Source organism: Egretta garzetta, unplaced genomic scaffold (genome assembly GCF_000687185.1).
Source record: "Egretta garzetta isolate BGI_Z169 unplaced genomic scaffold, ASM68718v1 scaffold214, whole genome shotgun sequence".
Lineage (NCBI taxonomy): Eukaryota > Metazoa > Chordata > Aves > Pelecaniformes > Ardeidae > Egretta > Egretta garzetta.
This window is the reverse complement of record NW_009259491.1, coordinates 358,811-369,917: the sequence shown is the minus strand read 5'-3', so window position 1 is coordinate 369,917 and position 11,107 is coordinate 358,811. Positions and strand designations below refer to the sequence as shown.

Genomic DNA, 11,107 nt, shown 5'->3' with positions numbered 1-11,107 from the left:
AACTAAATCCCAAATCTCCGTGCAGAATTTCCTTAACAACAATAAAGAGGAACTTTGTTCCTAAATTCCCAATATACACAGAAAAGCACAAAAATGGCATGAATTCTTAAATTCCAAACATATACCATTTCAAATAATTGCAAAAACCAATGTTCTCTTTCCTCATTCTTCATCTATTTGGGGGGAAAAATAGATACTTTAATAACTCACAATACAATAATCATACATGCAAAGCCACCCTATACCAAAATGAAATCGCTCCTGGACAGTTCACAACATGCTGGTGGGAGGTGAGGTCTTGTTCTAACTCACCCAAGGAAGTGATTGTCCCGTAGACACAGAATGATTACTTAATGTCTTGTACTATTGAAAATACCACACAGATATTTTCCAAAGTGTATGCAAAATTCTAATCATTTAATACTATAGTTTGGTGAAAAAGGATGTGGAAGAGTGAGGCTGAATTGACCGTTAAAATAATTTTTTTATAGTCACTTGAGGGTTACTGGTGGCTGACACTTGTTTTATTTGGCAAGAGCCTTAGTGTTTGGCTCATCTGTAATCTTCTACATTTTACTCCTAGTCCAGATAGTCTCTTGCGAGCCTGGGGCAAGTGTCCTTGGGCTGGTTTCTTGGGTGCCTCGGGTTATGAATATCCACTTTGCTCACGAGATGATAGCAGCAATGAGTCTTGTTGATGTCTTATAATCAGTGTATCACTTATCACAAAACACTTGATGCCTTTCACAAATTATTTTTAGGAAGTAAGAGAATTGCTTCACCTGCCATTGAAATGCAACAGTAGCTGGGATGGAGAGCAACACTGCTCAACAGTACACAGCTACACCACACTGGGGCTTACAGGACAAGGCTACAGTATTCGTCTGAAGCAACTAGAGGAATTTGGACAGAAAAGGTAAAATTATCCAAAAGAAGCTTAGACCACAATGACAGACGTGTTACTATTAACTTAAGGAACATTCATTATTAGTTTGTTCATTTTTCTGTAACAAATCCGACTGGTCTGGATCTTGGGTTTCTGTGCTACCAGCACAGCAATATTTCCAGAAGCACAGGGTGAGGTTCATGACACCCGACTCTGGTTACTCCCAGCATAGAAGACTCCACCTGAGAGAGTCCCTTTACAGTCAATGGACAGAAATAGACACATCACAGGCATTCATCTCCTCCCAAGGTATGGGCTTTCCTTGGAAGACTATGCCAAGATGAGAGGAGCTGCTTCATGGAAGTCCCTAATTGTCCCCATTAACTCTAAAAGGACTCTAGAGGAGCAGCCTAGGTCGGGTGTCTGTGTTACAGGCATGTAAATTCAGGTAGCTGAATCTCAGCCTATAAGAAAACTGGCTGAGCAGAAAGAAGGTTTGGGGTCTTTTTCCCTTGAACGCCCTTCTCTTCCTGGATTTCCTTTCAATGCTCTGGCCCAACTCAACCAACAGTTGTGCTCACACATAACACAGAATGGCATTGCACTGCTGTGTTTAACTACAGATTCTTTAGAGATGCTAAATATTGACCTGTGCCTAACACTTCACCAAACAAGAATAAATTAGCACTAAGGAAAAGCAAATTAATTTGCCTCAATGAATCTATTTTGTAAAATGCCCTGGAGAGGTATTAAATTAAGCTTGCTGCAATGCCAAAGTAATTTCTGCTGGCGCTTTCCCAACACAGGGTGTACAGCCGCATAGCTCCCACCGCCTGCGTTGTTTCAGGATCCCAGGATTTATTTGGCAGGCTTGTTCTTCTTTGCAGGTGCAGGGAGACTGTTCAGATCTTCTTGTTTGGTGACGTTGTGATTGGAGCTATCGTGAGAATAGTCCTTCATAACACTGTAGTACACTGGGGCGGCGTACGGCGTGGGGTTCCCAGCACTATTCTCTTCACACTTGCATAACTTCCTAAAGGCAGCCCTGAATTTCTGTGACATGAGATTGTAGATGATGGGGTTAATGGCACTGTTCAGGTAGATGCACATGCGACAGAAGAGAAGGAACCAGATGTTCAGGTACGGAGGGTCCATGAAGGAGTTCACCACCACCAGTGTGCGGTAAGGCATCCACAGAAGGGCGAAGAGGACCACCACGACAGCCAGCATTTTGGTCACCTTGCCAGTGAGGATATGCAAAAAGAGAAATAGTCAGATGATGCTAAATCTCCAGCAGAGCCTTCCCACCTGGAGAAATGGTGCAGACAGATAGTTCGGTTTACATATGGCTTATCTCTCTCTTTAAGCATTTCAGATAGGCACAGAAACCATGGTGCTATTCCTCTTGGAGTCCGTTTTGTTCATGAAATGATCTTGTGTAAATAACCCCCTTAAATGACAGGTTTTCACCTACCATTGAAGAGCCTTTAAAGCTCTTTAGGACAAGTATCCACCAGCCTGCAAATGGGCTGGGATAATCATGGGAATTTCTGTACAACAAAGCAAATTTGAAATTTGCACAGAACAATAAATCAATGGGGAAATTAACTTGTGCAGAAGTGGGGTCCTAACTTTTGGGGGTGCCACGGGGTATATCTCAACTCCCTGCCTAGGGTCTTCTGCTTCCCTGTGCCAGCTGTGCTGCTCCCAGGGATAGGATCCTGGTACAGAGCAGCACTGAGAGCAGAGGAGACTGCCTGAAGTCTTACACAAATTCCTACTTGTGCAGATATGGGAGTTACTTAGCTAATTTTTATGAGGTATTTTAATTTGCAGCACGCTAGGGAAGTACTACATTAACATATTAGGAACAAGAAGATACTGAGAATTCAGAAGTGAGCAGTAATTGCCCTCAGCTGGACTCAAGCTTGTTTAAGAAAATGGGTTTTTTGTACTGAAACTCCAGTGATCCTAATAATTTCGGCAGCTATTTCTGGTAGGTGACAATCATCCTCCAGCAAATACAGAATATATGCGTCCCCAAGGAGGAAAGTATGAGTAAACACTGATGTGTGCATATTAAGTCAGTGGCGTTTCAAACATCAGAAAGTGAATTGTGCAATAACTCCAGTTCTCAATATGGAAATAAGCACTTAGATCACGTCTCCAGTCTCTTGGCTTTTCTCAGAGTGCTTTTTTTTTACTTAGTCACAAGCAGCTATGCCTTTCTGTAATGCTTTGAGTAGAAATTGGGGGTGGTTTGTAGTGGCAACAAAACTTTCCCCACACGAAAGGGACTGTTGTCAAGCTGAGGCCAAAATAGAAGTGTTTTGCTCTGTGTGGTTTAATGGGAACGTGAGGACATTTTCCAGAATAAGATCTTGCAGTGATATGTGAGTGCTGAGGCTGTTGCTAAGACTGCGTGTTTGCTGCCGCAGTTTGTTTCCTTTGGGGAAAGGTATGAGAGATTGTACAAGATGTGTCAGTAAAAGGTAGCTTCAGAGCTTTTCAATGCCTTTTACAAGGACTGGCTGGGTGCAGAAGAGCAAGAGCCATCTCACAAGCTTTTGGTTTCAAGCCACCCTATCTAGCGTGCAACTGCTAGGGTGATAATCTGGTTCATAGAAATAGTCCTGAACAGGTAGGCTGGGAGTGGATAGCAGCAGCAGCTTGGCACACAGCTGGCCATGGTCAAAATCTCTGCGTACCAGCATAGTTGTAGCCGCTGCCTCCCTCTGTGGCTGGCAGAGCAATCCAGGCTCGATCACCCCTTGCCAAGGGAAGGAGCATCCTGACAGCAGTGGTGAAACTGTATTGATGTGGTCTGCACTGCAAGACCTGAGAACAGAATGCTCCCAATGCCAGATCAGCCCAGAAAGGCACAGATTTTGCTTCAACGCTGTGTGCCACATAAGTAGTGCATGTCCATGGGACCTGCATTTTCTACTTCTCTCTGTATCTTTATAGCAAATAGACATGGCAGCAGTGGAACCCCCTTCTCAGGTTTGCAGGGAGAATTGTTTTTGCCATATTCTTGATGCACCTGAGGTTTATTTCCCAAGAACCTGAATGAAGTTGATCTGAACAGAACTGTGCTAATAGCTGAAGCCTACAGCAAAATGCAGCCAAACTCCTCAGCTTAAATGATCCTAAGTACAATTTCAGTCAGAATTTAATTCCTCTCTACTAAGCAGTTTATTCCTCCTTGCAGATGAGGCCAGGCTCTGTGCTTTTCCATCCCACGCAGAGACCGAACACATCCCGATCCTGCCTGGAGGGGTCCATGTTAAAGGGCTGTCTTGGGGGCAAGCTTGGTGGGATCTTCCCATCAACTTCAGCAGTCCTAGGCAGCAGGCTTGCTGCAAAATACGTCCTGGGAAAGTGAAACACCACACCTCTGCAGGTCCTCACTCGGACCCTGACACTCTTCACTCAGCGGTTGCCTCAATTCCCAAGATGCAAATTTACCCCCCATAGGGCTGGGGAGGGTGAATCCCTGAGCTTTCGAAGGCTGGCTCTGCTCCCTGGCAGGTGTCCCTTCTGGCTGGGAAGCTTCTGTGTGGCCAAAGTCTCTCCTTTAAAGCTAACTGATTAATACTCCTCATGTGCCTTCTCCCGAGACTGAAACATCTTCAGCTTTCTGACTATTGTAACTGTCTGCCTTGTTTTACTGTGCTGGAACCCATGACGCTTGTGAGGAGTGATCTGAGTGCTGCACAGGAGTGACAGCACCAGGGGGAACATATCCTAATAAGGCTGAAAAGTAAGCTCATTCTGGTCTTTTCTGAGACCAAAAGAAATGTAGCCTGGAAAAGAACCAGTGATTCATCTGCTTTTTAGCCATAACTACCCCTGCTTTTTGGCTGGTTGTTACAGCAATGCTGGTTGTGCCAGCGAGTGCCCGCCCAGCTCCCATCCAAGAAAGCTCCCAACACCTCCCTCCAGACCGCAGAAGAGCACAAAGTGCTGTCACCCAAAGAGGGCTTCCTGCTATGCATCCTACAGCCCTGTGAGAAAGCCATCTTTGCCTGGGAGGGCAAACTGGCTGGGAACAGCACCATGAGGATTTATTACCTCTGCTCACTAATGCTTTCAGCACTCCCCGAGGATGCTGCATCCCAATGCAAGCCGGGACAGGCAGCCCTGTCCTGAGCTTGCTGTAAGATTGAGATTTGCCTTTTAAAGCCAACTGTCTGTATGGACCGTGTGCTCCTGGGTGCAAGTTTAGCAAAGTTGTGTCGCCATAGGATGTCTCCTCTGGATAAAACCTAGCGGTCTATCCCAAACTCACTCTCCTATCTCCATCATGGGGAAAGAAATCTCCAGCGCTGTCTGCATGCATGGTGGAAACCTGTGTCTGTGCCTTTCCTCATTCTACCTTGCTGAGGCAAGTAGCTACGGCACACCTGAGGTGCTCAGAACTTCTTTCTGGTGCTCATGTGAAAAATTAACCTAATCAGTGCTGAGGAGAGTTTGGGACATTTATTCCTAACTGGAGTAGTCCTGAATTATGGCCCAAAAAAAACGGCTGCACTCAAAAAAGCGAGAGCTTTGCTGTAGCCTCAGGGAAGCACCAGCTCAGGGATAATGATTTTTCCAACAAGTGTTTTGCAACAACTCTGTTTTCACATAGGATGTGCACACAACAGCTGTAAAGGAGCTATGGACAGAAGCAAGACAAGGGTTTGTAGACAGAAGGGGATGTTTTACTAGAACAGCTGAAAACCACTTTTGAGCACATAAGCCAGAGTTGTTGCTGGATGGCCAAGGGTATCTGCTGTACAGACCCCTGACTACGCCCTGCGTCCCTATGCCAGAACTAAGGGGCAGCTCATCTTCCGCCTCCACGGGCCAAGCCTGGTGTAACTCCTAGAGCAAACCCACTGTGAGCATCCTTCTTGCTTCGTACAAGATGATCACCATCCTGCATCCCCGCACAGTCCTTCCAACCCATCCCCTCTCCCAGCGCTGTCTCCAGCCTCTGCCCCTGCCCTGGAGGCCACAGACGCTTCTCCCCAGCCAGTGCCACCCCTCCTTGTCCAGGCACCATCATCCCGAGCCGCAGCATCATTCTTTAGGAATCCCACTCCCTCTAGTGGTTCCTCTCTGGCAGGTGAAATACGTGCTTGGAGGTGACTGGTGTTGGTATCTGTAGCCTTTTCTTCTACAGGTGATAAATACAGCAAAACTCACACCTTGCGTTCTCCTGCTCTGGACTTCTGTGGTTTAGAGGCACCAGTGAGGGAACAGCAGCATCTTCACACCTTCAGCATCTTCTGAAAAGCAAGCAGTGCAGCTCTGGGGCTGTGTAGGAGCACTTCCACAGCAAAACACCCCCAGCTATCCAGGCTCTTTAGAGTCAAGGGAGAAAAATGGGCACCTCTGGGGTAGCCCCTTTTGGACATCTCTCAGGGGACACTGGGCACAGTGCCTGGAAGAGCTGTTCCCCTATAAAGAGAGGCCAGAGGAGGAGGGCCCATGTGGGTGCCTGTACCCTGGTCAGAGGGACCCCTGAGCTACACATACCACAGTGCCCGTCCTCCTACTCTGCTCTGCTCTCCTGGCCAACAGATCCTCCAGGAGCCTTCCTCTTGTACCACCGGCCTGTGATGGGAACCCGGTAGATAGAATCATAGAATCATAGAATGTTTAGGGTTGGAAGGGACCACTAGTGGTCATCTAGTCCAACCCCCCTGCAGTGAGCAGGGACACTGCTAACTAGATCAGGTTGCTCAGAGCCCCATCCAACCTGGCCTTGAATGTTCCCAGGGATGGGGCCTCTACTACCTCTCTGGGCAACCTGTTCCAGTGTTTTACCACCCTCATTGTAAAAAATTTCTTCCTTACCTCTAGCCTGAACCTACCCTGTTCTAGTTTAAAACCATTTCCCCTTGTCCTAACACAGCTGGCCCTACTAAAAAGACGTTCCCCATCTTTCCTATAGGCCCCCTTTAGGTACTGGAAGGCCGCAATCAGGTCTCCCCGTAGCCTTCTTTTCTCCAGACTGAACAAGCCCAACTCTCTCAGCCTGTCCTCATAGGAGAGGTGCTCCAGCCCTCGGATCATTTTTGTAGCCCTCCTCTGGACCCGTTCCACATGCTTGCACACCATCACCCCAGCCAACTCAAAGGTGTTTGCAGGGTTGGAGTCCTGCTTTGCCGCATCAGCAGGACGCAACCTGCTGCCTGCAGAGTCCTGTGAAGCTCTCGCTGCATGTGTGAAGCCTGTCAGACAGCAACACCGGTGCTGGTTTGGACCAGACTTGCATCTGTGATTTCTTATGGGGTCTTTAGTGGCTTAGTCCACATGGCAATTACATTTTAAAGAAGCTGCACCCTCACTTCAGTCTTCCCTGATGGTAGCACATGCATCATTTTCGCAGCCTCTTCCTTACCCTGTCAGATTGGAGACCACCAGCATTTGTTATCAGAGCAGTTACCAATGCCGTGTCCTCACTTCTGATGCTCAGGACAAGACCCCTTACCAAGGGCCCCAGTGGAAATTCCTGGTGAAGTTTTCAAGGGCTGTATGCACTTCTCAGGAGAGCACAGCATGGCCTGTCAGGCTGCCCTTTCCTTTCCACTCTGGCTACAGGTGTTTAATGAGCAAGGAAACCTGCTTATGAGCTCCTCGCCTAACATCGGCTGTTGCAAAGCAGCGTCTGGTGGTCCCAGCTGAGATCCGTCTGTGTTTCTTCTTTCCACAAGTTTCCTCTGTTTTTGAGGGCAGTGATGCCATGGCTATCAGAAAATCAGAGAGGAAATCTTTCTTCTGCTGAAGATGACACAGGATCCCGGTGTCCAGGCTGCTCCCTTTTAGGGTGCATACCTAAGAAGACCACTCAGGCCCCTTCTGTGCCTCTCGCCCACCTTTGCTAAAGCCAAGGTAGTGGGGTGTCCCATGGATCCGGGTGCTGAGGGTACTATGGGGGGCCATACCCCCCCCAGCTTTGCCCTGCCCCTTCATATGGGCACATGCACCTCTGTCTCCATTGCCCACATGTCCCACCATGGGACCCCCACTGGCCATGGGAATGCTCTCCTCCATGCTCACTTTTAAGCCCCTTTTCCTATCCAGCATCTCCATCTGCCAGTTCTTCTGGCATGAATGGATTCAGCTGCCTTCCTTCTCACATTAAAATTCCTTTCTTAATGATCTGCCCATTCCCCAGCACCCAGCCCACACTTCCCCTGTGCTCTGTCCCCACTGCCCCTCTGGGGTCCTGTATGCTGCAGCATCTTCCTGAAAATATCATTCCTGTGGCCCTGGCTGCCCCTGCTCAGGGATACAAATTTCAGGCAGTACCCAGTGATGACCCCTTGGGGTCTCTGGAGGCCTCTCTCCTCCCTGGGAGGTTGGGTGGTTGGGTTTTCCCTCATAACGAGATGCAGAATCATGACTCACTGCAGCTTCTGCTGGTCAATCCATCGCATGCCAGCAAAAACCTCCAGCTGGATTTCGGTGCTGAGGTAGATGCTCTGATAGGACCTGGGTTTGTTATGCTCAGAGGGTTCCTGTACGCCCTGCCTGAAACTCTCAGCGAAATAGCCCTGTGGTTTTACTTGGCTTTGCTGCACAGATAACTTATTTCTACACCGAGCATCCAGCAGATCAACCCCTCAGCAATGAATCAAATGCTTAAAATTGAGCTCCCAGATCCTGTTTTTTTCCCCCTCTGAATTTTATGGCCAGTCATATAAATTTCCCTCTCATTATATATAAAATGAAGCAGTCACATCCCATGCCATATCCAACCTGTGAAAGATGTTTATGGGAAAACCTGGATTGCAGCCACCTCTGGGGCGCAGCACTGCATCCATGTGTCAGCCACCAACCCAAGTGCCAGCCACCTGGCCCCCATGCCACCGGTGGCACAGCCGGGGTTTCCTGCTCCAACACTCTCAACGCAGCCTGCTTTGAAGAGCTGCTGGTGTGAAGTCAGAAGGAAACATTCAACAAAACATAGCTGGAAGCCCTGGGAAACTGCTTTACGGTTTAAAAAGTCGGTGTCATCTTTATTCCTAATGATGCCAGCTCTGCCATGTCAGGCCAGCCAGGGGAACTCTCTCCACGCTAAGGTATTTCAGGAGGTAATGATGATCTTGAGAAAGCTCCTGGCGTAACAGAGGAGAGATCACAAGATGTTTTCCAGACCTGGAGCATCGGGACTAACAGCCTCAGCCACTCGTCCTAATGACGCTGGGGCACGCTGTGTGCAGCACAGCCGCTCCACGGCAATGGGGGGGAGTGGCACAGCCCTTGCAGTGGCTGCTCTGGAAGGAGAGGTCCCTTGACCTGAACGTTTAGGTACTGCCTTGTAGTATCTCAAGACCTCACTGCTGAGAAGCCTGTCCGAGGCTCCTGCAGTGGCCAGTGACCCTGGGAGAGTGGGCAAGTATTTTTGCAGAAGTCAGGACTTGCTTTAAACCTTTCTCTGCTGGAGCAAAGGGAGAAAAAGCTAAACTGGAAAGAGTTAGAAGTTCATGAAGAAATGCACGTTCTCTGGGCCGTTCACTTCCCCTCTGTGACTCTGAATCATCTCTCCTGGGGAATGGAGGTTCCTGCGCAAGTCAGGCAATGAGCTACTGAGCTGGAAACACGGGGACTTTAGGACAGGCTGAAGCCTATTTCAGGCTGCCTGGAAATCACAACAGAACTGGTGATTTCAGTGATTTAAGCCAAACTCCCAGATTCAGCCTTTCCCTTTAAAATAGCCCATGTCTCTGCCTATGTGAAGCTTGAAACTGGAATGGGACAGTCTCCTGCAAATGGCCAGCTAGGAGGCAACAGTCCCATGCCCAGATGCCGTCCTGTCCAACGAGATGGGGCAAGAAACAGTAATTGTTCATGTGGACAGAGCAGGAGGAGGAATGAGGGCAGGAGGTAGAGGAAGGAGCTGGGGAGAAGGCAGCTGAATGGAGAGGAGCCACGGAGAAGGAAGACACACCACAGTGGCACCGAGGCACCTTCCCCAGCTGCAGGGACCAGGGGGCTGCAGCCCTGGCAGGGCGGGGGGGGGGGGGGGGGGTCATGCCAGCTCTCCCCTCCCTGTGCTTCCCTAAATCCAAGGTCACCATCCCAGGACCCTGTCTGGGAGGTAAGTCCCGCTGGCATAATACGACCCAACACTCCCCTCCTTGGGGAGGCAGTCAGTAATTAATTATCCAGCAAACACTCCTGCACTCCTGCCTCTCCCAAGTGATGCTGGAGCCCTGTCCCACTCCACTGATCTCAACCAAAGCCGGGGGAGCCCATCTGTGCTGCCAGACCCCAGCTGGGCTTGGAGGGGACCCCCCTGGGACCCCCCCCTGCAGCAAACTGACCCACCCAGCTCCCCCTACACAGAGAAGAAAAATATTGGGGCACCCCATCCCACGTCTGAATGCCCCTCAAAGCACCAAGCCCCCGACAGTGCTGCCTGCAGCCCAGTGTGCCCCAGCCCGCGGGGAGCCCCTACCTGCTTGCGGGAGCTCAGGGCCCCCCTGTTGCCCCGGCAGGGAAGCTTGAGGGAGCCGCCCTGGTGCGTGGAGCCCAGGCAGGAGTGCTGCGGGGTGGTGGGCAGGGGGCTCATGAAGAGGATGCGGGCAATGAGGCCGTAGAGGACAGTTGCCAGTCCCAAAGGGATGATGTAGAAGACAGCAAAATCCAAGAAGTAAATGGGCATGTAAAGGCTTCTGGAGACCCGGTAGCCACAGCTGACCTGTGCCCCATCCGAGAAGGTGACCTGGGTCGTGTCCACCAGGAAGAACCACATGAGGCAATAGAGAGAGGTGAAGAGCCACAGTGAGGAGATGATGCGCTTGGCACGGGACACGGTGCACAGGAGCTGTGCTTTGATGGCATGGCAGATTGCGATATAACGCTCCACCGTGAAGGCAGTGATGGACCAGGCGGAGATGTTGATGCCCAAATACTGCAAATAGGTGATGCAGAGGCAGCCGGCGTAGCCGTACACCCAAGAAGCCACCACTTCCGAGATGTTGGGCAGCCCAGCCGCCAGCAGCACGATGAGGTCGGCCACTGCCAGGCTCACCAGGTAGCAGTTGGTGGGAGTCACCATGTGCTTGGTGCGCAGCACCACCAGCACCACCATCACGTTGCCCACGATGCCCACGCCACAGATGAGCAGCACCAGCAGGATGGTGACCACCTGCAGCTCCAGGGGCTGCCGGGGCATCCTGCCCAGGGTCTGGTTGCCGCTGCCGCCCAGCGCGGCTCCCG

The 11,107-nt window shown here is 50.0% G+C and overlaps 1 protein-coding gene across 1 annotated transcript; it reads right to left on the bottom strand.

Annotated features, from left to right (window-relative positions):
* Nucleotides 1–1,744: 1,744 nt before the first annotated feature.
* On the bottom strand, nucleotides 1,745–11,081 carry LOC104124956 (thyrotropin-releasing hormone receptor). The gene is made up of 2 exons (XM_035892889.1): nucleotides 10,344–11,081; nucleotides 1,745–2,125 (listed from the first exon to the last, which is right to left on the bottom strand). Exons 1-2 carry the CDS (start codon nucleotides 11,061–11,063, stop codon nucleotides 1,745–1,747), a joined length of 1,101 nt encoding a protein of 366 aa, XP_035748782.1. The 5' UTR covers nucleotides 11,064–11,081.
* Between the last annotated feature and the right edge of the window lie 26 nt (nucleotides 11,082–11,107).

Coding starts and splice junctions, on each gene's coding strand:
- LOC104124956 (XM_035892889.1), bottom strand. CDS start 11,063: ATGCCCCGGCAGCCCCTGGAGCTGCAGGTGGTCACCATCCTGCTGGTG. Junction 2,126..10,343: donor CCCTGAGCTCCCGCAAGCAG/GTAGGGGCTCCC, acceptor CTCACTGGCAAG/GTGACCAAAATGCTGGCTGT.